This window comes from Natator depressus, chromosome 2, assembly GCF_965152275.1.
Source record: "Natator depressus isolate rNatDep1 chromosome 2, rNatDep2.hap1, whole genome shotgun sequence".
Taxonomy (NCBI): domain Eukaryota; kingdom Metazoa; phylum Chordata; order Testudines; family Cheloniidae; genus Natator; species Natator depressus.
Genome location: NC_134235.1, coordinates 180441052 through 180467491, shown reverse-complemented (window position 1 = coordinate 180467491; position 26440 = coordinate 180441052). Strand labels below are relative to the sequence as shown.

At 44.6% G+C, this 26440-nt stretch overlaps 1 protein-coding gene and 1 long non-coding RNA gene across 2 annotated transcripts in view; one reads left to right on the top strand and one right to left on the bottom strand.

Annotated features, from left to right (window-relative positions):
* LOC141981631 (uncharacterized) overlaps window positions 1-26440 on the top strand; it is a 497067-nt gene that overhangs the window by 359187 nt on the left and 111440 nt on the right. The window lies entirely within an intron of this gene.
* Window positions 19081-25342, bottom strand: LOC141983490 (uncharacterized). Its single transcript, XM_074946691.1, has 2 exons — window positions 25297-25342; window positions 19081-20409 (listed from the first exon to the last, which is right to left on the bottom strand). The coding sequence occupies exon 2, from the start codon at window positions 20359-20361 to the stop codon at window positions 19081-19083; it is 1281 nt and encodes a 426-aa protein (XP_074802792.1). The 5' UTR covers window positions 20362-20409; window positions 25297-25342.

Genomic DNA, 26440 nt, shown 5'->3' with positions numbered 1-26440 from the left:
GGACAAACCCTCTTTAAATGGAAAATGAGGCAAATACCTGTATGCGACGGTGGCCACCAGACACAAACTATGGAGCACATCATATCTGAGTGTCCCTTTTGTTCTTTTGCTGGGGGCCTGAAGGCCATTCACGAGCTCGCTGCTGTGGCAATTTGCTGGCTATAAAACTTAGGTATAAATTTGTAGTCGTTGCTACCTACCCAAGCCATACGAAAGAAGAAAACCCTGACTTTAATGATGAAAGCCAACAAAGCTGATATAAGGGGGCTGTTGGTCCCTTACTAAAACGGTGGGTGCTTGGTTGGCCCTATCCCCATAGCAGGAGAAAGGGTAAAGGCCGAAGAGGAGTCAGGATCTTGGGACTGACTGTGTTTCTGGCCAATCAGAGAGCTCCAGACCGGGACCAGTGAGAAGTAGCCAACACCCTAAGTCAGTCCGATTGGCCAGGCAACTGAGCCAGTCAGGGAACCCCAGCTCAGCTCTGGCCTCCATTTGTGCTGGGGAAGGAGACAGCGAGAGCAGCTCCAGGGGGTGTTGGAGCTGTGGCTGGAAGCCAGGAGGAGAAAAGCAGCATGAGAAGCCCGAGGGGAGCTGCCCAAAGACACAGCCACACATCTGAGAGTGCCAGTAAGTGGGTTGACGTCAGTATGGCAAGCAGGAGCCCACTGTGAAGAGGTGACAGACCTAGCAGGGCAGGGCCCCATGGATGGGTATGAACAACAGCACCAGAGGCAGGAGGAGCCTGTGGGGCGGGGCCTGGGGAACCAGAGACACCCTGGAAGGGAATGAGAGATAGTCACACAGACCCAGCGAAGGAGAGTGAGTGGAGCAATCAGGAGGGGGCTGAGCTGTGGACCTCCCATGCTGCCGTGAGACCAACCACGCAGAGACCCGTAACTAGCACCAGCCTAGGAGAGTTCCTGGCAGCCCCTGGGAGAAGGTGCTGGGTAACTGCAGCCGGTTCTACGAGGCTTGTCCAGTCCAGTCCTGAGGCAAAGAACTGTGTGAACTGTGTGTAGCATGGCCAATGGTAGCCTCACCTTGCACTGGGCAGGGGAATGCATAGCACAGGGGAGGGTGGTTTTTTTTTAATTTGTCACTTTTTCTCTCTTTTTTAGTTGACACTTGACTACATGGGAGTGAGTGGACCACTCCCCCGGCAAGTACTCCGCCAGTGTATTCACCTGCTTGGGAGGAGGGTATTCATTCACTGAAGCCTACTGTGGAACAGCATTAGTGATCTTTTGAACCAGGGTATCTGTTGCAGGGGAAGATTTTGGGCTTGCACACAAAAGAGAAAAAAAGCGGTGTGTGTGCGTGTGTGTGTTTGTGACATCTGGACACGGCTGTGACAATTTGTTTGGAACTCTAAATGAAGCTATAAGCTGATGGGCGGAGCATCATCCCTTGTCACACACCCCTTCTGGAACTATCAAATCAAAGAGCCAAGTTTCACCACCACAGAAGAGACTGTTAGTGTTTAAAGTGGATTTTGTATGTATACATACTAAACTATTTAATCTATATGTCTTTCTGTCCTGGTATAGGAAGTAGTGTAAGGATTGCTTTAGGATATTTTAAAACCTTTCAACTGCTCAGTATATTTTGAAACCTGCTAACAACTTTTTTCCATTTTTATGCTGTTCCTCACAAAGATAAATCTGTTTTACTTAATTTGGTGTTTTGTGTGTGTCCCCTTTTTAACAGTTTAGTTCAAGATAAAGGTACTACCCCATTAGGGGTAGATTCCCAATAAGTGACATATCTGGTAACTAGGTGGGAGCCCTCCACCCCACAGACAGATTGACATGGATAACAGGAGCAACTGGAGAGGAGGTAATGTGACAAGAGGGTGAGGTGATTTTGAAGATCCCTTGCCATGGTCTCCAGTATTCAGGTTTCAGTCCTGGAATCTCACAAGCAAGCTGTGATGTTCCTCAAGACGGAGGGTAATTGGGTCTGCCTTAAACCCAATTCCCGAGTGTTCTAGGGACCCCAGAGGCAATGCCCTGCTGGTGTAGCCTAACTAGGTAGATCGGGGGAAAGGAAGTCCCCTGGAGTTACTAGTGTCCCACTCCTTCCCACAGCTGGGGAAACAACCCCAGCCTCTTCCTCTGGGTAATACCAGGGGCACTGAGAAACAGGTTGCTTCACATCCCACCAAGATAACTTAAGGGGTGGTTGGGTCCCATTTTACCACACCCCTTCTCATCTCCCAATTGCTCTGACTATGAGTACATGCAAGGAAATTATCTGTTGAAGAACAGATCTTTTTACATGGTTCTGTTTCAGAGCAAAACTACATTCTAAACTTATTATGAACCATATCTTGCATTCTGCAGCAATAAGTTAAATATATTTTCTTTAAAGCAAGCACATTTGAGGGCAAATTCACCCCATTCTGCAAAATAACTTAATTGTTCAATTACATCTTTAATTACAGAAGCAAATATAGAAAAAGTACTAGTATGATGCTGTCTGCAAAAATAGTTGAAACAATGCCTCATCTTTTCTAGGTCACGTTTTTTGTCTTTACTTCTATACTGATATCTAAAAAGTGAAAACAGAAACCACAGAAAGAAATGATGATACACAGGTGCAATAGTTGTTATTGCACTGATAACATGGTGAGGTTTTTGTGGTGGTTGCCATAGTAACAAGATCATTTACAGAATATAATCCTATTAGGAGAAACATTTTTAAATTGAGCTAATTGCACAGGAGTTTATTCTGTTACACAACGAATTGTCTGTTTTTGGTACATTTCATATTTGAAGATACTAATAACAAACCACTTAAGAGCATTTCACATTGTCCTAAATTATTCTCAGAGAAAGAGAGAGAGAGAGAGAAGATAAGAATTATTTAAATTATTGCACATATCTACAGATCCAACAGGTAAGATATAATCAATTAACATATGTGCTTCTTTCTATAGTAAGAGCCAATGGGTAGCAGACTTGGTGATAACGTATCAGCTTGACATTTGGTTCAAAGGGATAATCTTCAAATTCCAATCTTCTTCTTCTCTGCATGCACAAAACTGTTCCTCAGCTGGGCTTTTTAATTCCTGAGGCTTCATTTATTCCTTTAGCTGGCAATTGCATGCATGGCCAAGTAGTTTTTCAGGAGTCTTGGGAAAATTCTCTCTTCAGGCAATATAAGAGATTGGTCAGTGCACATAGGGCTGCAGACAGCATCTGATAGTGGATTAGTGGGAAGGGAACAGATCATAAAAAATAGTGTGAATAAATCCTATATGAAACTCATCACCTCTGAGAAGGCAAAGTTAGGATTTAGTTAAGAGGAAGGAAAAGACTAAAGTCTATGAAAAGTTTAAGGAACCAACGGCTTCCTGCATCTGCTAAGAAACTCCATTCAGCCTTGGTTTTATATACCTGCAGTAAGATTGGCCTTTTGCCCTCCTTCAGAAAGAGAAATCTTCCTTGCCAGGTAATAGAATCCAAATGGAATGAACTCCACTATAGTCAGATAAGTCCTCCCCTGCCAGGGCATAGCTCTCACTACTGGCTAAATAACAGAATCCTACCTTCAGTTCTTGGCTAGCCAACGAGACTATTCCAATGAGGAAACGCTTGTCTGATATTCCATTTGTCACGCTGTCACTCAGCAAATAGACTGTGGAACTCTTTGCCACAGGAAGTCACGGAGGCCAAGAATTTAGCAAGATTCAAAAAGGGATTGGACATTTCTATGGTAATAGAATATCCAGAGTTAACAATAGTTATAAGAGATTAAGATAGGACCTAATGTCGGGGTCAGATTATCCCCCATTATAGACATCTTCCTACTATGGGGTTCTTACATTTTCCTCTGAAACATCTGATGTTGGCCACTGTTGGAGGCAGGATACTGAACTAACTAGACCACTGATCTGATGCAGTCTGTTACTATGTATCCTGTCAGAGGTGAAGTTCACAGAAGTCTTGAGGCCAAAAGCAGCCCTGGGTACATGTGTATGGTTCCCATTGAGTTCAGTAGGAGTTGTGCAAGCCTCACTGTATGATGGGATGCCAATGAGGGGCAGCAGGAACCTCAGAGGAAGTCCCTGAGCAAGAGGAACTCGTGATTCTGCACTGCTACCCACTTGAGGAAGCCTCCACTGAGGAGGCTGAGGAAGACCTTGAGCCACTGCAGGAACCAGAACCTAGTTGTAAATGACCATGCTCCCTCGAAATACCCCTTCTTGCACTGGTAATCCATGCCTGTTTGGAAACCCCATCCTCTGAAATTCCACTATAATTTCAAGGACTCTGGTTATGGCAACCACGGTGGGTAGATTACAGTATTGATAGCATGGCAAACCTGTACAACCATCACACCATCAGTTTACTTCCCAACCCTGAACTGGTTTGTAACTGACTGGTAGCTGTCAGGTGTTACCAGCTTCCAAAGGGAAGTAACCACCCACTTCTGAGCTGGTGTGGGTTTCTTAAAATTAGTGGTCTAGTGCTGGAGGATTGGTGCAAGGCGCTCGCACAACTCTGTGAAGGTCTGCTTCCTCATTCAGCAATTCTGCCACCACTGGTCCGCATCCCAGGTATCTAAGACGGTGTGGTCCTACCATAGCGTGCTAGACCAAAAGTGGAGGTCCACCCATGTGCATACTTTTGCAACCCTGGCACGCAACACATGTGTTCATTGGGATCACAGGGGATTTTTATTCACTCTCATCAGCCGTCTTTAGCGCCTCAAATTCTTCTGAACCCATTCTGTCGAGTATCTGGTACTGCACCACATGAACATTTGTCCTGTGTGCAGTAGCAGGAGGAAAATCACATCATCATGAACTTGCTCCATGTCTTCAACTCAGTTTGGTAGAAGGGAGAGATGACTGGGAGCTGCCTTTGCCAGATGTGTGAATGCGGCGTATAGTACCGGCATCTTGCAGCAAGGTGCTTCCCAGCATGTCTCCTGTGACACAAAGAACTCTGGGATACCACCTGAAATGTAACACTACTGTCACATACTGGAAAAAGGGTAGCATGGACGTGGGTATATGCCTGTGCACAGCGTATATCCATGCCCTGCACAACATATGTGTACACTCCCTGTATGTATGGGGTACATGTGCGAGCAGTCATGGACATGTACACAGGGAAGAACACAAGTGTAGACACAGCCTTACAAATAGATTTCTACACATTGAGCCATCTTTGTTCAGCTTCTCACTTCTCCTCACCCAACATCCTTCCCCACCCCTCCACATACACATGCACATGTGCATTATGAGATAACAGTACATTCACAAAATAGCATAGACTAGAGGAAAATTTCCTTAGGGATGACAGGCCAAACTATTTGTCTCCTACATATGGAAAGTAGGAATATTTTAGTAATGAAGGTGGTGAAAAGCCTTTCTTCCCCTCTTCACATGCACTCTTGCACACTTAATTTTTCTGCAAAAAGTCCAAGTAGCACTGTCAAGTTTGCAAAAGGCCCCAGTTTATTGCAAAATAAACTTTAATTTTTAAAGCATGTATTAAGTATTACAAATATTTTAGACTTGGACTATTATCTTGTTCACGAGCCTTTCATGTATTCCATATGGGAGGTGTTTATTAGTGTAGTGTGTAACTTATTTTTTTCTGAATGCATAACGAACAGCATTTGAAACCCACTAAATATCTTACCATTAGCCATTGAATTTCATTGATCTAATTCTTTGAAAACCTTAAATGCTGTAAGAGCCTGGAAACACATCCCTCAATCCCCTTTTCTCCCCCTTTTTCCAAACCAAACTCTGTGAGCCTGCGGGCCAGTCATTATGTTTGCAATAGGAATACTGAGCTGCTTGCAAAGCAAATCTAAATCTTCTTTTCATGGCGGTTTTTATGAAGGTTTTACATTTCTGTCAAGTCTTCTCACATGGTACCATAGACTATACGGTACTTGATTGGCTTTATTAGGACATTTTAAAAAATCTATAGAGAAAATCATTTTAATGCATCAGCTTTCCAGTTCATGGCACTCAGTTCTATTATTATTACCAATATTTTGTATTGAAGTACAGCAACCAGGAGGGCTATTCACTGCCATCATATTGCTCAACATTAGGGGGATAGTAGGGCACCTTGGCAGCTTTTATACTCATGCTGGGGCTCCAATGCAGTGCCACCATTTAAAGCTGACCTCTCCTAATGGAAGACATCAATGGTACTGTTGTCTGCCTTCCACACAAAGGTATGAATTGGCAAAGGAGAGGAGGGCATGCTGCTTTCTCTTAAGGAGTGGCACAGTGGATGTGTACCTCCTGAGTATTAGGGAGTTCAGGGAGGTAGAGAGAGAGCTCCTTGAGCTTTCCTTTGTGCTATGAGCCTCAATCTGGCACTGGCTTGTGCTTAACGCACTTCAGTTTATCTTTACGATGTGGCTTGCTCTAATTTTTTTTTTTTTACTATCCTCCCTATGTTATTGCTATATTGTGATGTATATACCATCAGACACGTTAATGCCATCAACATTAAGACCAACAAATTCATCATTAATATTGTTACTAGGAAATGAGAGAGCCTGTACTGAACAGTTCAGAACTGTGATAAAACCTTCAATGCTGAATCAGAGACAAATGTGTTTTTTTGTTTTGTTTTGTTTTTTTAAAGCTTCAGATAATGTGTACCATTCACGTGCATCTCCAAGCTGATGCTCCCTGGTTTCCTACTCCATCTGCTCAATGGTAGCATGGTGGAGCTTGTTCTGGAGAAGCACAGACTGGGGAAGCAGATAGACCTCTGTTTATCATGATCACAGTTCATCAGCATCTACTGAATTCACTACAGTAGGTCACTGGTACCAAACAGCAGTACGCCAGCAGGCTTCCCACCACCACCTCCATACAAGCAGTTCTGACAATCAACATGGGATGGAAAATCATCAGGCAGAAGGGTCATAGTCTCCCAGGGTCTGCGCAGGCATTTGCAGTCATTTGCACTTCCCTGTTTAAGTTGGGTGAATTTGGCCATGTTTTCACAAGGCTGGTGTTGGGAAGGTGACATTTTTAAAGAAGTTTTGTGAGTATGAGCTAGCATGTGTCTGTCTGCTGACTCTGGGAAGCACACTGCAGTGTAGATGTACTGTTAGGTGGGCTTAGGATGCTTATCCAAATGTTTTCTGAACCTTGGCCTTGATCTTGCAATGTGATTTGCATGGGCAGAGACCCCAACATGTGTGGAGTCCCATTTTAGTCACTGGGACGCCATGCTGGCATGTCAGCACATGTGATCGGGTTGCAGGTTCACCCATCAGTAATAACTGAATTAGGCTAAATGGCTTAAAATATATATTTTTAACCTAGCTAAATGTATTTGTCAACTAGCAATGAGCAGCCACAATTTTGACAAGTTAGGGAAGCTGGCAAGAGTCCTCTTTTTAGCCTTATAGCCCAGCTGCAACACTGAACCACAGACATGGTCACATGGAGACTGAACAATCAAAGAAACAAACCTCAGTGATTTCATGCTTCAAACAGCATAACAAAATTGAAGCTGGCTGGCTTTATGCAACAAGCTTTTCTCCTTGGTCTGCTGTAAACACAGAGACCACATCTATTTCTGTTTTTAAATCTAGGTCAACTTTAATTTACGTTTAAAGTTGTCTTGTAAATAGGCACCAAAGAGCACTTCAGGACACACGAATGTCAGGAAGCACTTTTCCATGCCTTGTCGCTTTGGGGTTGGCAGTTATTAACCTACAATATACTTTCCCATGATTCCTGGCTTAAACAGCTTCTGTTAGTGGCATCTATTGTTGCTTCTATTGGTGCCCTTGGTAATTTTTGTGTACTTTCTGAATAGAGAGATTCTACCTCAGTCTCTCTAAGGCCTAGTGCCTACTTACTTGAAGTTCATGCTCATTTGCTTTTGTATTGGATGCTAGCTCGTACAGCTTCAGAGCATCTAATTTCTTTTTTCTCTTTGGAATTTCTTATAACACAATGGAGTCCCCTTGAGAGTGCCTTTTTCATTTTTAATTATTAAGGAATATGTACCATAGCTCATTTCTGCAAAGGGTAAAACATTGTGTCGTATTTTTCAGTGGCTTTCCGTAGTATTAGGAGCAGATGAAGAGGGTCAGGAAAATAAGGCATGTCCACTCAAACACTAAACTTTGTTTAGAAGTTAACTGAAACAAGACTTTTAAGGTTCTGAAATATTCCTGTAGATTTTTGTTATCCCTTTCATTTTTGCATCCCTTTGGATTTCCTGGTTCCAGCTGGACTGGAAGCAAAGATGCCAGAAATATCACGAGAGCACCTCTCTCATAAGACTTCCAGCCCAGTGTTGCATTTTCCAGAAGATTGGATAAACTTTAGAAAAGTATCTCAAATTTTGGTTGTTTGTCCACACTTGAACCCAAACTCCAAATCTCTGTTATAACTTTTTTATTTCTATATGTAATAAGGTGATCATAATTGTGGAGTATGCTCATAACTGGAGACTCTGACTAGCTTATAGCACAAAGAAGGAGTAGTTCTATCCATTCTTTATCTTCGTGTTTGTGCCTTTTAAAATATATTTTGGCTTTTGCTCTTCTTTGTCATTGCTGATAAGAGCTGTTCTGGAATGTTTTTCATCGGCTCCTTGCAGGTCACTCTTCTGATAGGTATCTCATGGAATACTAGATCTGGCTTCTCAGAGTACATTACATTTTCCAGTTTTATGTCCTTAATCTTTTGTCTTCCATTTCTCAGTATTAGCAATTGGCAAACCAGTCCAAAAAATTAAGTATTTATTTGCACAAAAACTAAATCATACACAAACTGTTGTGGAAGTTTAGTATATTTTGGATGAGTAGCTCACAGATGCAATACACCCAGGTCTGTTCTTTTCCTGTTGCATTATTCTGTGTGTATTGACTTCTGACCAAATCTGTTGCAAGGTCTCAGCAGGCCAGTCTCTATTGGGACAGCAGAAGGCATCAAATATAACAGTAAACCATTTCAGGGTATGCACTTGTGGTGTGATGGGTTGGGTCACAGAAACCCCCCTGAAACTGCCACCTGATGTGCTGAGACTACCTCTGAGCCCGTTTTCCCTGTAAGCTTGGGACTTCAGTATCCTGTCTTGTTGAGCCAGACATGCTAGCCTGTTGCAAACCCAGACCCAGGTCTGAACCATGTCCCCCACAAGCTGCAGATTTAACTGAAACCAGCTCAACATGTGCTCCTGTCTCTAGCACCCAGACCCCAGTTCCCAATGGGATCCAACTCCCAAATAAATTCATTTTACTCTGTATAAAGCTTATATAGGGTAAACTCAAATTGTTTGCCCTCTTTTACACTGATAGAGAGATATGCACAGCTGTTTACTCCCCCAGGCATTAATTACTTGCTCTGGGTTAATTAATAAGCAAAAAGTGATTTTATTAAGTATAAAAAGTAGGATTTAAGTGTTTCCAAGTAATAACAGACAGAACAAAGTAAACTTCCGAGCAAATAAAACAAAAACACGCAAGTATAATCCTAATACAGTAAGAAACTAAATGCAGGTAAATCTCACCTTCAGAGATGTTCCAATAAGCTTCTTTCACAGACTAGACTCCTTCCTAGTCTGCATCCTGCAATCACTCATACCCCCACAGTTACTGTTCTTTGTTCCAGTTTCTTTCAGGCATCCTTTGGGGTGGAAAGGCTATCTCTTGAGCCAGCTGAAGACAAAATGGAGGGGTTTCTCAGGGGCTTATATAGTCTCTCTCTCCTGTCGGTGGAAACCCCTCTCTCCCCCTGTGTAGAATCACAGCCACCAGATGGAGTTTTGGAGTCACATTGGCAAGTCACATGTCCATGCATGACTCAGTTCTCTGTAGGAACATTCCCAGGAAAGCTCAGATGTGGACTGGCATTTATCAAGGTCCATTGTTAGCCAAGTACTTCCATTTACTTGAATAACCTTTTCACACTATGTTGACCAAATCTGCCTTAGGAGCTTTCTACAGTGAACACTTAGAATACAAGCATAGAGCCAATGATCATCTTCAGATCTGAACATGATACATGCATATGAATAGGATGAATACATGCAGTAGAACATAACCTTTGCAAAGATATGTTACCTGGCATATCTAGCATAAAACATATTCCAGTTATGTCATATTTACACTCACAAGCATATTTCTATAAACCATTAGGGGGTGCAATGTCACATGTGGGTGTACTTATTAGGAAGCAAGAAAGAGGTTGTAGACTACTGGAAACCTGTTGGATGGAGGAACTGTCAGTCATAGAGAGGGTTAGAGGTGGGTAGCTCAAAGTTGGGATATACTTTTGAGCTTCTTAGTACTTATCTGAATCAAAACCTTGCAAGGTTTGCCAGTCCTATCCTTGGGTGTGCTTATATGGCTTGACCTAAAGACCACTGAAGTCAATAGAAAGGCTCTCATTGATTTCACCTGAGTTTGATGAGACTCATTTTCTTTCCTTTTAGGCTCTCTTTGGTCCTAATTAGAGCTGCCTAAATATCACAATTTTAGTGTTTGACAAAAAAAGTGTCCCTTCATTTTACAAGTGTTCATTAATTTTTACATAATGGCATTTGTTTTGTGTTGATTCCATCAAAATTATACTAGAATTCATAACAAACATCATCGTAAACTCAATTCCAAGCAAAGGGATTCCAGTAAGAAGTACTGCTATGTTACTCTAAAGGCTAGCGGGATTAGTGACTCCAATTTTGCCTTTTTAAAAGTGTAATAGAAAATTAGCTAAAATACAAAGCTGCTCTTAAAATGCTCCAGTGTTTTTACAAATGATACATGCGTCTTTTGACCCACTGTTTTCTCATGTGTACAGGAGTAGTCTGAGAGGGATACATCCACCCCAAAGCATTTATTTTAAGGAGTATTATTCTTATTAGTTATAAAAATATAGCTGCCCTAATCTGATTTCTGTTACTTCATCTGTATCATGGTGTATTGCATAACCCCACCCTCTCCCCCCTTGCAAGTACTGGATCTGATGCCAAAAAATTGCTTGGCCAAATCTAGTCTTGGGCAATCTTTTCTTCTCTCCTAATGCCTCCCTCCCACTTCAATTTACAAAATTTCCAATCGGATTTAACCCGTAGAAAAGCCCTTCTTCACGGCTTGATTATTTAAAAACCTCCATCCAACTGCATAGCACTCCCCTAAGGACTCTATTTTCAGCAAAACACTTGGAAACATGACTTGGGTTGTTGTAGTGGAGTAGGAGAGATGGGGAACTAAACTACTTTATACAGAACAAATCTTCTTTTACACAACCTACAGTGTACAATATTAAACTGCAAGATGGAGATACCCGGAGAAATAACTAGTGAAATTTTCATCGAGGTCAAAATCTAGATGACTTTTTCTTTGTATGTTAAAAGAGTTCTTGCTGGAGGCAAGGAATTGGTCATGACTTTGAAAATACAGGTTGAAGCTCTCTAATCCAGCACTGCCTGGTCTGGTGATGTTCGTGGTGCAGCATAGGCACCGACGCGGTGAGTGCTCCGGGACTGGAGCACGCACAGGAAAAAATTAGTGGGTGTGGATCATCCACCGGCACCAAGCTCCCCTCCTCTGTCTCCCTCCCACTGTGCCTCTCATGCGCCGGTGGCCCCGCACTTACCAACTCCTCCTCCTCCCTTCCAGCCTTTCTGGAGTGCCACAAACAGCTGATTTGCAGCGTTCAAGCTCCAGGAGGGAGTGGGAGGACCTGGGGCCGGTGGTTGTGACCCTGGGAGAGGGGCTGGCAGTTGGGACCTGGAGCCGGCATCAGAGGCCCCGGGTGGCAGCGGCACCCCTGGGTGGGGGGGGTGGGTCATACTGGATGCAAAGCCTGCGGGGTGATGTTTTTGGCCAATCACAATTCACCGACACAGTGTGAATAGCAGATAGTTATGGTTTACTGTTTGCAATTGATCCATACAGATAAAAGGACTAACAATAATTCAAAGAAATTATGATGAAATTTCCATGAAAAGAAAAAGATGTGAAATCATCATATAACTTATTCATGTTACTTACTCATCTCTACTGAATTAGTGCATGTTTTCTTCAGACACTGCCTTGAGATTGAGAGCCTAGTTTTCATTGAAATACAAACCTACTCTTGATTCTTTTGAACAAGGAAAGCATTGCCATATCAAAAAGGGCTGAGATAATTTGTTTGACATGCAGCCTATTTTAGGAATAGATAATAAAAGCATTGGTAGTTTTGTGTCTTGGGATTTTCAAATTTTGTTGATAGTTTTAAGTAGTTTTCTTAGCTAGTTGGCACCCATTTGGTTTCCACTAATGCACTTAAACTTTGCAAATGCCATCTTAGTTTGACCTCCTTAATGGTTGTGTCAAAAATGTATAAAAATACAAAAGCTGAATAATAAAGATCGATCACTTCACATTTGCTAGCTTGGAAAAAGTAATCACTTTCCTTTTTTTCCTTTCTTTTATAAGTGATGGGCCATGAAATATAGAAATATGTCCAGTATAAGACCTCAGAAGTCATCCTGTCAATCTTAAAGCACTTGTTAGACCCTTCTGTTGTAAAATTAAAGTGTTAACCATGTTGAAAAACCATCCTTAACACCATTCAGGAGAGTCTTTGAAAGTGTAGTTCTATTCTGAAAAGTGATTATGCTAAAATGGCACCTTTTAACTTATCAGATCTGCTCCCTCTGGGAATTCAGGTTCCAATCTGCTTGCTTAAGGGACAAAAATAAGTTTTTACTGCTTTACTTTTGTTAGCCCTGCAGAGCTAAAACAACTATGGGAGAGTGAATTGGATTCTATTATGATGCACATCTTCATCATCGGAATTATGTACTAAATTTCAATTACAGGACCGATTGGATACTCTTGTGAGACCCTATTGAAATCAGTGGTGTTACACACGTCAGAGTGAAATTCAAAGACAGTGGGGTTACACAGGTGTGACTATGAGCCTAATTTGGCCCGCACAACTTTTCTTACCAGTGATTGGGCACAAGAAGGAAAGAATCCAGCTCGGCTTGCAGATACAAAGTTCAGTTTTCAGGTTAGCTGCTAGGGAAAAAAATCTTTAATTATAAGCTAAGCACATTTGATCTGGAATCACCGAGAAACATTAGGCTTCAAACCCCATGATACTATTTTTACGGAGACACTTTTCATAGTGGACCAGCACTTTAAATCCCCCAGTAGTGGGTGGGTGCCTATAGGGAATAAGACCTCTCCAAGGCCCTTCTGGGCCATTTAAGTTTGCTCCTCCTGTATTCTCTACCAAGTGTCTGTTCTACTTTCCTATTCAGAATTTTGCCAGCAAGTTATTTTTAGCTCACTAGTGAGTTAATCTGTGTGTATGACTCACATATGCCACATTGCTGAAAACTTTATTATAACAAGGCATTGTCCATTTAATGGACAATCTCTGTCATTTCCATTGATTCCTGAAGCTCTGTAGAGGGGAAAAAACCAGTGGCTTTAAAAATAAATTCTTATTAAAGATGTATCTGAACCCCAAACCCTAGATCTTCTAGGGGCATTCAGGATCTGAATGTAGCTCTGGTTCTGGCTCTGGATTCGAATTTTGTAATTCACCCCTATGTTTCTTATGAGATGAACTGTAATCCCCAGTCCCTCAAAATTATGGTGGTTCAATATTTGAAATCTTCATCTGTCGTCAAGTTTTCTAGTTTGAGTTCATTCCCAAGGAGATTGAAAAAGGACACTGCACCACCAACGCATTCTCATGATGCTCATGCACTCAGATACCATGGTGATGAGCAAGATATAAATACCCAGACAGATAGCAAAAAAAGTGTAATGAGGCAAAAACATAAAAAAAAGTAGCACATTTGGAATTTTTTTTAAATCAAGCAATGCCAATTACATGCATAAGGTTATAACAATGTATTGATGTAATATTGTTATTAATTAGATTTTACTTTTAGGAATGACACTTTTTAGAGAATCATTACCTGGTTTCTACTTATCCTGTTTTTATGCATCTTTTTTTATTATAAGTCAATCTCTGTTCACTTAATCACAGTTCTCACACAGGAGAGGTCTACAGGTTTCACTGGCTAACTGTGTCTGAGCTCAGAGTCACTTATTATAATGAGGAAGACAAGCATAGCAGACATTGTTCTTAGCATTTTTTTTTAACCTGCAATTGACAGCAGTTCTGCAGGACTCAGAAACTTTTCCATAATTGCCACTATGTGCCATTTTCATTTAAAGTCCTGGTAGCTGCTTTAAAATAATATATATAAAATATGTATGTATATGTATAGCTCTAGGAGACTGAAAGGATAGTGCTAGGGGAAAGATGGGGGTTGTCAGCTGATGTACGTCGAAAGCCAAGATCCAGTCATTATACCAATGTGGTTGTGCTAATTAAAAATGTGATAGTGTTAATGTTCTGCATATTATCTTAAATTCATTCATATCACACAGATATATAGCTATATGGAATTCAGAATAAATAAGTAAGCATCATATTATTCTTGGCCTATTGTAATCATTATAAGGGTCACTGCCATGGGCTGTAACACAGCTATTGATGACATTTCTGTCCATGCTTCAGGGGAAATGAATCAATATTTGTTATTAACAAGCCCTTTTATTGCTGTGCATTCCCATGCATATGAGACTAGGAAGGTGTTGATTCTATTCCCATCTCTGGTTATGACTCACTGTGTGAAACAGAAATATACCCAATATAAAACTTCAGAAGTCATCCTGTCTACCTTTAAATGTTTCTCAGCGCCTTCTGACATATTATAAAACAACATGGGACATTTTGTTAAGAGTTTACTTTGGCTGCTCTGCAGAGAATTTTACTGTGCATACCCAGAAAACAAAGGGAAGTTTTCAAAGCAGCATATGGGCAGTACTGATTATTTGAAAATATTCTCTCAGCACTCGGTGCCCAACCTGTCTTGGCACCCAGTCAGGATTTTCCAAACCTTATTGCTGTATGATTCCATCCTTTCCAAGCACTACTCCTCATCCTGTTTCTGAATATCACAGTCTCCCCTTCTTCCCCACCCCACCCCAGGTCATTGGGAGCAGTCTTCCCATGGGACACCTGTTGTCTACTGAGCCAATGTATTGACCTAGGCAACACCTGAACTGATAGAAACAAGAATTATGGGAGCAATTAAAAAGCATGAAGATATTGCAGAGATGCTAGAAACTGTATTTTCATGCATTGTTAATCACAGATTCTGGTAAGATACGGTGACGTTGCACTCCATATGTTTTAAGGAAATATGCTTATGAGTGTGAATATGATGTAACTGGAATATACTTTATGCAAAAGGTCTCTTGTAAGATATCATAACAAATGTTATAACCTGCTGAATATAATATTCCTCCTATGTGTATGCATGTATCATTCTTGAAGCTAGAAATACCAAGTATAACTCTGAGGTCCTATTGTAATTATGCGAAGTGTGGGCCATTAATTGTGGTTTAGAATCTTGATGGCTCCCATTGAGTAGGACAATTGGTTGTAAATGGTTTATTTACCTGCAAACCTTCCTGTGTATGTGTGAGCCAACCCAGGAAGAATGGAGACTAGGGGTCTTATAGTGACATGTGACCATGTCACATGATACTGGAATCCATCTTAGTCCTTGTACTTTTCCATTGATGAGGTGGGGTTGGGGACAAGCACAGACAAAAGATTCCCACCTTGTGCCAAAGCTATAAAAGTCGGTGAAGCTGGACAAAAGGGGCTGCCAGTCATGAGAAAACCTCTGTTTACCACCCGAGATGTCTGCTGGAACTAACAAGGACTGTACCAGGGGAAAGGATTGAACCCAGACTAGGAAGGAGTCTAGTCTGTGAAAGAAGCTTATTGGAACATCTCTGAGGGTGAGATATTACCTGTAATCAGTTTCTTAACGTATTAGGCTTAGACTTGCTTGTTTTTTTATTTTGCTTTGTGACTTACTTTGTTCTGTCTGTTATTACTTGAAACCCCTTAAATCCCACTTTTTATACTTTTGTTTATTAATAAACCCAGAGTAAGTGATTAATACCTGGGGTAGCAAACAGCTGTGCATATCTCTCTATCAGTGTTACAGAGGGAGGACAATTTATGAATTTACCATGTATAAGCTTTATACAGAGTAAAACGGATTTATTTGTTGTTCAGACTCCCAGAAAGGCTGAACATTGAGCGCTGGGAAAGTCCCTGTGTAATGGGGTGTGACTCACCCCACGGCACCTCCTGCTGACTGTCTGGGAATTAGCTCTTTTTACCAGCTCCGGAGCACCCTCTGTTAGTGTCTCACCATCGCTGGCCCCCATGTCCCTCCCAGACCCTGGTGCCCTTTTACCTGGGGTGCTGCCCCTCCAGGCAATAACCCACAGATCTGGGTCTCCCCTCCCCAAGGAACCCCCCACCTTGCCTCAGCCTATGGGCTACTACCAGTCACCATCTAGCCCCTTTTCACTGGGGCCGACTGCAGTTTGTATAGGCCAGTCATCATAGGCAAGGGGGGTTTTGACCTGCTGCTTTTCCCTGCAACCCACTGCCTCCAGGGGCCTTGTACAAGGCCCTGCAGCCTGGAGAGTTGCCGGCCTGGAGCTCTCCAGCTCCTCTGGCCTTTCCCCAGCCCTGCTTCACTCCAGTACCCTTTAGCACTCAGGCAGCTAGGTCCATTTCCCTCATCAGCTAGAGGGAGACTCTGTGTGCTCCTGTTCCACTGCCCTCTTGTAAGAGCCAGCTGGGCCCTGATTTAAGCCAAGCCGCGGCCTGATTGGGGCATGGCCCCCAGCTGAGGCTGCTTCTCCCAATCCGCCCAGCTTTTCATTCCCTGTCACAGCCCTCTCCCCGGGCTGTTTTAAGCCTTTTAAGGCAGGAGCGGGTGACCACCCCACTACACCCTGTTAACTGAGGAGCCCCTGGGCTGAGTGAATCTCAGTGTCAGTGACCTGCAGAGAGGCGTGGCCCAACTTCTGGGTCTGTGCTGGAGCTGACTGGAGTGTCTAACTCAGCAAGACAAGAGTGGAGGGGTGCCTATTCTGGCAGGAGGGTTGTTCTCAGTGGTATCCCAGCTCATCGAGTGACCGTCTCGAGGGGAATCTCTGTGACCAAACCCGTCACGGATACCTATTATTTTCAGGTGATAAAGATGAGGCATTGTCAGAGACAGAGGTGTCAAAAGAGGAGGGTGCTGCAAAAGAGAGGATAGTGCATACAAACACTAGCCAGTTCCATACAAAGTGTATATAGCGAGTTAGGCATAGATCATGCATTAGTTTTATATTATGTTCATCAAGGTAAGCATCTAGGCATCTTGAAGTGCAAGGCTGTGAGGGCATGAATACTGCGTACAGATGTGGTCCCCTCATCTCAAAAAATATATACTGGATTTAGAAAAGGTTCAGAAAAGGGCAACTAAAATGATTAGGGGTTTGGAACAGGTCCCGTATGAGTTAAAATTAAAGAGGCTAGGACTTTTAAGCTTGGAAAAGAGGAGACTAAGGGGGGATATGATAGAGATATAAAATCATGAGTGGTGTGGAGAAAGTGAATAAGGAAAAGTTATTTACTTGTTCCCATAATATAAGAACTAGAGGCCACCAAATGAAATTAATGGGTAGCAGGTTTAAAACAAATAAAAGGAAGTTCTTCTTCACTCAGCGCACAGTCAACCTGTGGAACTCCTTGCCTGAGGAGGTTGTGAAGGCTAGGACTATAACAGGGTTTAAAAGAGAACTGGATAAATTCATGGAGGTTAAGTCCATTAATGGCTATTAGCCAGGATGGGCAAGGAATGGTGTCCCTAACCTCTGTTTGTCAGAGGGTGGAGGTGGATGGCAGGAGAGAGATCACTAGATCATTACCTGTTAGGTTCACTCCCTCTGGGGCACCTGGCATTGGCCACTGTCGGTAGACAGGATACTGGGCTGGATGGATCTTTGGTCTGACCCAGTATGGCCGTTCTTATGTTCTAAATCCTTCAGTTGAAACTGATGACACAGTTATTATTGTTCAGAATATTTTCCACTTCCCACCAACATCACCTTTGTTTTGTCCAGGTTTAACTTCAGCCAGTTGTCTTTTGTCCAGGTTCTTCTATCAGCCAGGCATGGGGATGGATGAGTAATTCTACTCTTGTTATTAGACATGGATGAGCTTGAGTTATCTGTGTATCACAGAGACTTGCGTCAATGATGTCTCAACATTTCTGCTAGTGGTTTCACATAATTGTAAAGCAGAATGTGAAAAAGAGTAGCGTCTTATGGAATTCCATGGGGAAACAGTCCAGATCTAGAGGAGCATCTGTCCAACATAACCCTCTGGTTCTGGCCAGAATTTTTTTTTTTTTACAGGCTTTCCAAAAATTTCCAATCAGCTCTATTAAAAAAAATTGTTGAAAAATTGAAATTTGGAAAAATTCAACCAGTTTGACCAGAGAGGCAGACTTTGAGCCTTCCCCGTTCTACTCCATCAACCTCATGGTAGGTGTTTAAGGGGAGTGTGGCGGTTCAATGATGAGACAGAACACAGGTTTATCCAAGCAAGCAAGCTGGTTAGCTGAAAAGGGCTGCTCCTGTCAGCTTTCCACCTTCCCTTTTATTATATTTCTCCCCCCTGCGCATTACCTACTTCCACCGCAAAAAGACACAACAAAGGAATACATGACTTTGATTAATATTCTTATTTTCCAGCCTCTATCTACTACAATCCTAATTCTCAGGCCTTGAGGCCAGGCCAAGGAAGCTTCCCACGATTACTGTCCTTTAATTAACTTCCCAGGGTTCATATCTGGTCCTCGTCCTTGGATGGAGCAATGTGTTGCTCCTACACAACGGTCAGGGTGTGCCCTGACTGTTTCCAGGTGGATGGACTAAACATGAACCCTTCATTCCCCCGATTTTTGTTTAATTATACTCGGCCATCTCATGGTAGCCGTCAATTTGCTTTTGCAAGCAATTTAACTCCCAGACTGACAAGGACATAACTCGGGGAGCTTGCCAGGGCGAATCTCTACAAAGCCTTAGCAAAGAGGGAATACATTGTACACAGCAGCAGCAAAAAATAAGCCCAATGATCACAAACACAGCATAACCGAAAAGTTGTCGCAGCCATCCTAGAGATGGCAGCTAACCTGTAAGCCAATTCCAAAAGCCCTCAAACCCCACATCTAGACGTATGTGTGCCGTAAGATTGGCCAACTCGGCCAGTCTAGATTCTATGGAACGACTATTATCAGTTAAATTAAAACAACACATATGCCGAAACGTGGAACAGCCTAGGTGATGTTTTAAGAGCAGAAAATCAATGGCTGCTCTGTTATCCAAGATTGCATCCCTTAATTCATGTTGCTCTGCATTAAGTAGGGCAATTGCCTTGGATGTTGTATTAATTGCCTTCGCTGCAAAGCACGCCAGGGTATTTAAGGTTCTGGCTGTATAAGTGGCAAGCCCGGGGACCCCAACAATGGAGGCCGCTAAAGCAGTATACTCAGCGCGACTAAAAAGCTCAACATCTGCAACACAATTATCTGAAAGGGGTACACTTCTTTTACTGTGCCTTTGGCTGGCAAAAGGCAATATAAGCGTCATTCTACTAAGACAGCAAAGGGTGCCATCACTTAAATTTGCAGGAATATAACTAAAGGTGCGTGAGCCACAGGTAAAAAACCACCCTGATGGTAGGATGATATGGCCATAATTGTATGAAACATTCACAGCGCGGGAACAATTTAAGAGGGGTTGAGGAATTTGCCGACAGCCCAAGGGCACCTTTGTACTAGTGCAGTTAACCACACGTGCACAGGTGACATTGTTGGCCCCGGCCGGGTACGGTGTGTGGAGGGATATAGCCGTGTGAGGCAAGGTATAGTTGGCCGGGCCCCAATTAGCCATGCCAGAGTACTGGGAAGAGAGATTCGCGTAAGCAGCGAGCATTGTCTCATTCCCTATTTCCTCAGGGTGATGACATACTGGTATAAGGCATGTACCTAACAATTCTCCGGCTGCTACAGAATCAGACAAACAAAAGTGGGTAACATTTGCTATTGAAGCCAATCTTTCCCATATGTTATATGTCATTCGGGCCCGTAACGGGGGAAGCGCTCCCGAGCCAACCCCTACAGGAAATAGCAGGCACAAAAGGCATACAATCAGCACAGAATTAGCAGTGATTTGGGCGAGAATCGCCACAAACAAAGTCTCAGGAGTCTCTGGCTGTTGATTTGCTGCCAGTCTTCGTTGAGCCGCCGCGACCAATGCTTTTACTGCTCCCCATGTCACGGGCTGGCTTGGGACGCTACGCCTCTTCCGTTTCCGTCCCGCCGTTGTCGACCCGGGAGGCACCACGTTCTCCTCCAAGGTCAGCTGAAACTCCGGTATGGGGTTCGACAGCCCCTGGCGCCACGCCATGCTGTTTCAGTGCCGGTCGCACACACCGGGCTGGAACCCACAACGGTCCTGCAGGGAGAGACACAGCAGCATATCCCCGACCCCAAGTGATTAGAGGTACTGGGCCCAGCCACTGCGGATCGGGCAGCTGACGGTAAAAGACACGCGGTCTTTCCAGTACCTCAGATTTGTGAAAATGGCGATCCGCGGGGGTCTGCTGATCTGCGTTCAGCGTTAAATTATTTAAAGTAAACAAAAGGATATGCATTTGTTGTTGAATGTCTCCTAAGGTTCGGAGACGCAGCTCCCCTTGTTTTAATTGTTTATCAAGCAAGGTTTTGAGCGTGCGATTGGCACGTTCAACAATGGCTTGGCCCGTGGAATTATAAGGGATCCCGTGTTTAAGACGGACGTTCCATCGGGCGCAAAAAGTGGAGAGGGCTGTGGAGCAGTAAGCTGGGGCATTATCCGTTTTAATTTGGCTTGGGCGACCCATAACAGAAAAACAGGCTAGCAAATGGTGAATAACTTTAGCAGTGGCTTCCCCACGCTGTGGGGTTGCCCACAGAAATCCCGAATAAGTATCAACAGAAACATGTAAAAAGGAATAGGGGCGGAACTGTGGCACATGAGTGACATCCATTTGCCATAGCTGATTTGCTGCAGTACCTCTGGGGTTAACGGCATAAGAAAAAGTAGGAGCAGCAGCGGCACAGTGGGGGCAGGAACGAACAATGGAACGTGCATGATCAGCAGGAATGTGAAACTGCCGGGCCAAAACAGAGGCAGACTGATGGAAAAAGGCATGGCTTTCAATGGGGTCAGAAAAGAGGGAATTTACCTGACCACGTAACGCGCGATCAGCGCGTGCATTGCCCTCAGTGAGTGACCCAGGCAGAGGGGTATGACTGCGAATATGAGCAACAAAATAAGGGAAATTACGAGTGGAAATAAGATATTGCAAAGACAAAAATAGGCGAAGGAGGTCCGTATCGACCTGAGGGGTAATGAGGGCAAGGGGTAAATGATCAATCACTTGATAAACATAATGGGTGTCCACAATTAAATTAAAGGGACAATCAGCGAAAAGTTGAAAGGCTAAAATAACAGGAGCCAGTTCTGAACGCTGCGCGGAACGCTGAGGCAGTGTAAAACGAGAACGCCAACGAGGGGGGTCACCTGATTGATAGGTGACGACACCTCGATGTGGAGAGCCATCAGTAAAAAGAGTAACAGCAGAAACAATGGGTTGAGAGCGGCTAAGACGATGAACAATTAGAGGCACCTTTTGTGTAATTACCAACCGAGGATCTTTTGGGGGATTATAAGAAATTTCTCCCACATAATCACAAAGAGCAACCTGCCAAGCCAAAGAGGTGTGGCACAAGGAATCAAATTCACTACGGGACAAGGGGAACACAATATCAACTAAATCAGTGCCAGTAAGTTGCACTGCACGGTGGCGGGCTTTACGAACAAGATCAGACAGGGCATCTAGATATGGGTAAATATTCCGAGGAGGAGTGGAGGAGAGGTACAGCCACTCTATGATAGAGACGGCTGTATTCGTACGGGGTACAAACAGAGCCGCAGTGGGCGTATGAGGGGTGGCAAGAAGAATCAGCCGTAGGGGACGGACCTCAGGGGGTCTGTCCACAAACTGCTGACTTAATGCTGCATTAATTTGTCGAATGCAGGCAATGTGCTCTTTAGTGATGGCAATAACTGCACCCGGTGCTCGGGCTCCACGTAGGAGCTCGAACAACGGCTGCAGCATTGAGGTGGGGAGACGAAAATAGGGCCGAATCCAATTTAAATGACCCAAAATTTGTTGTAATTTAACAAGGGTTAGGGGTTGAGGTAAAGTTAGTGCCGGACGAACCGGAGCAGCATAGGTTTGTAAAACCTTATGGCCGAGGTAGTGGTAGGGATAAGAGCGTTGGATTTTTTCTGGTGCCACCAACAGGCCATTTTGGCCGAGGATTTGAGACAAAGATTCAATCTGTTGTTCCATGACCTGGGGACCACTAAGCAAAATGTCATCCATATAATGGTAGACCTTTAGCGTAGGGTACCGGGCACGAAAAGGGGTGAGGGCCCGATCCACAAAAAGCTGACACAAGGTTGGACTATTTTGCATTCCCTGGGGTAAGACCTTCCACTGATACCTTTGAGAGGGTTGCTGATTATTATATTGTGGCACCGTGAACGCGAATTTTTCGCGATCTTGTGGGCAAAGGGGGATGGTGAAAAAACAATCTTTTAAATCTAATACACAGAGCTGATCGGTTTGAGGAATTAAATTTGGATTTGGTAATCCATATTGCAAGGGGCCCATAGGTTGGATGCATTTATTTATTTCCCTTAAGTCATGCAACAGCCGCCATGCACCGGATTTTTTCTTAATAACGAACACCGGGGTGTTCCAGGGACTAGTAGAGCTTTCCAAGCGCTGTGCCAGCAAATGCTGCTGCACAAGCGATTGAAGCGCTTTTAGCTTTTCTAGAGGGAGGGGCCACTGGTCAATCCAGACGGGCTCTAAGGATTGCCATACCAAGGGCAATGCGGAGGGCAATGTGGGTGAGGGAGGATTTTGAGCCATTAGATATTAATATCGAGGGTGGTGTCCAGCTTTGCGAGTAAATCACGGCCCCAAATATTGAGGTGGACAGGGAGCACAAAAGGGCGGATAGTAGCAAGGGTACGGCCTCCCGGTTTAGAGACTGTGACCCAAGACAAACTCTGTCGCCCGGGTTTACTACCCCCGATCCCCCACAACTCTTTAGAAGGAACCGTAGGCCAACTAACCGGCCACTCCGGATCACGAATCACCGTAACGTCAGCTCCAGTGTCCACCAGCCCTGTGAAAGGAACATCATTTAAGAGAAGTGTTAACTGAGGTTTCGAGGGGCGGACTGACATTGTCAGAGCAACAAGTGGAGAGGACGCGCTGTGAGACGGCGAGTGAGACAACGTTGATCCAAAGCCGCCTCCGCCCCGAGTTCGATCCTCGGCAGCTGGCACCTGATAGGGGACTAAAATCAATTGTGCAATTGATCGTCCACGCGGGAGCGACTGTGGAAGATGAGTCCACACCTGAACCTTAATAATGCCGGTGTAATCGGCATCAATGACCCCGGGGATGACAAAAAAGCCCTGTTTCCCAGCATGAGAGCGAGGGAGAACGAGACCCACAAAGCCGGCAGGGAGAGGTCCCGTCACCTGGGTAGGTATGGCGCAGACCTCCCCTGGCAGCCGAAAATCAGTGTCCTCCTGCATGATCAAATCAAGCCCTGCACTTCCAGCAGTCGCCGCCCTCATAGAGTCTATGGATTTTAAGGCAGAGGAACGGTTGTCTGAGTGGGAAACACCCCCGTTTGGCCCTGGGTTCGGGGGGGACCCGCCGCGCGGTTTCCCGGCCCGCTACGACACTGATTAGCCCAGTGATAGCCCTTTTGACACTTGGGGCACTTTTTTGAGGGTCGGGCGGGTGCCTTTGATGAGCGGCACTCCCGCTGGAAGTGACCCTCCTTGCCACAGCGGTAACAACGCTTCCCCTCTTTTCCGGTTCTTTTTAGGGCGGCAGCCAGAACTCCAGCTTTATGGGCTTGTGTGCCGATGTTTTGGCACGCCCGTAGCATGTCTGAGAGCTCTAAAATGCCAGAGGCTTGCGCCGTCTGGAGAGCGCGGCGGCAATCCTCATTTGCATTTTCAACTGCCATTTTTAACAGGATTTCCTGAGCTGCCGCAGCGTTATCCACCTGTCGGAGGATAGCCTCCTGCAATCTGTTGGTAAAATCCAGAAAGGACTCTGATGCACCCTGACGGATACTAACAAAGCTTTTAGTAGGCTTGCCTGAATCCGGGACCTTCCGGAAAGCATGCTGGGCGCAGGTGGAAATAAGGGGGAAGAGGGCCTGAGGGAGTTGAGTTTGCATCTCAACGGTAGCAAACGGTCCCTCCCCTGCCAAGTGCTCAAAAATAATACCTTCCGCTCTATGAATCTGGGCCTGGCGTTCCGCCTCCTGCCAATACTCACTAATCCAAATAACATATTGACTGGGTGACAGCATCATGCGCAACAGCGCCTTCCAATCTTCAGGGATCAGGGAGTATCCACTACCTAGCCCTTCAATGAGACCACGCACAAACGTGCTAGTCAGACCGAACTCGCGAATTGCTTTCTTTACCTCTCTAATCACCGAGTAAGGCAAACTGACCCAGGTTCCAACCGGGTTGCCCTGGCCATCATTCTGCCAGGTCACCGGACAAACCGAGACCAGCTCAGCCAGCTCCTCTGCTGTAAGATCTGAGCGAGCCTTCGCTGCGTGCACCATTTGTTGCACCAGCGAAAGCTTCTGAGCAGATGCAGACGACCCCCTGGGGGGCCCCGAAGCATGGGGTTTCAGGGGGGGATGGTAATCACAGACCGGCTCTGGCGGGGAAGGTAAGGGAGGCGGTGGTAATAAAGGCACTGGGGGCGAAGCAGGGAGAGGGATGGCTGCAGGAGCCGACGGCGGTGGCGAAATCGGCAGCCCCTCTGTTGGTGCGGGAGAGGGTTCTTCCGAAGCGACACACTGTGTTGCATCGGTAGGAGGGGGGGTGGCTGCAGGAGCCGACGGGCGTGGCGAGATCACCAGCCTCGTGAGGGAGGGCCTGTCCGAGGCAACACGCTGTATCGCATCGCGGCAGAGGTGCCAGGCATGTAAAGCCTGCACGGGCGCCCGAGGCTCTTTGTGCAATGTCTGGCCCAACCGCTCCCAGTCCGCTAGCTTAAGGGTTCCGGCTTCAGGGTACCACGGGCACTGGGCACTCACCTCCTGTAGCAGGAGAGTGAGTTCTCGAGCGGGGCAGTCATGCTGAGCCTTACGCAGCAGATACTGTAGCTCATTGCGGTGTTGCACTTGCAAAGCAGAGAGGGAGCTTCCCATACTTACCACAATGAAAAATACTCACCGGGATCCGCGAAGCGGATGAGTGACGCGTCTGAAACCCTTGCCGGGCGAGGTGAGTGCTGAGGGCCCCACGTTGGGCGCCAGTTGTGGCGGTTCAATGATGAGACAGAACACAGGTTTATCCAAGCAAGCAAGCTGGTTAGCTGAAAAGGGCTGCTCCTGTCAGCTTTCCACCTTCCCTTTTATTATATTTCTCCCCCCTGCGCATTACCTACTTCCACCGCAAAAAGACACAACAAAGGAATACATGACTTTGATTAATATTCTTATTTTCCAGCCTCTATCTACTACAATCCTAATTCTCAGGCCTTGAGGCCAGGCCAAGGAAGCTTCCCACGATTACTGTCCTTTAATTAACTTCCCAGGGTTCATATCTGGTCCTCGTCCTTGGATGGAGCAATGTGTTGCTCCTACACAACGGTCAGGGTGTGCCCTGACTGTTTCCAGGTGGATGGACTAAACATGAACCCTTCAGGGGAGGTACTATAATAATAGACTCCAACAAACTTTGCGTTGAGATCTAGTAACATGAAAATTGCTGTCTCCTTCTTCTCCAGGGACTGGAGAAGGTCATCTATGAGTGTGAACAGCTGATGATGGGTACAACTATAGATGTATATGCTGCTGTACAGTTGGAAGGCTGGACCAGAAAAAAAACAGGTTCTCTGCCCTGATGGACCTACAGTCTAAAGATAGATAAGGCAATATGCAAACAGAGGGAGTTGTTTTTACCCAAATCTGTAAAGAAATTGAATATATAATATTTCAGCTCCTGACTCCTCCTAGATTCCATAATAAAATCCACCCACGGAAAGCATGTCCTACTTTTTCTGTATAGTACCTATATTACCATAATATCTTAGTATCTCATAATCATTTAATATAATTATTCTCACAATACCTCCGTGAGGTAGAGAAATATTCAGGGAGAGAGGGAGATGAAGTGTCAAAGGTAACACAGGAGGTCTGTGGCAGAGACCTTGAACTCAGGTCTCCCAAGTCTCAGGCCAGTGCCATAACCATAGAGGTCATTCTCTTCTTGCTATGTGTACTCTGCTGAAAAAGGGGGCTAGCTGTGCAGGGCAGAATTTACTTCCTTAGTTTAAATAGTGTGCATTTCACATTCTGAAGAGATTTCTAGGTTA

Bases quoted from the DNA above. Each gene is read 5' to 3' on its own strand.
- LOC141983490 (XM_074946691.1), bottom strand. From the start codon at position 20,361: ATGGCGTGGCGCCAGGGGCTGTCGAACCCCATACCGGAGTTTCAGCTG.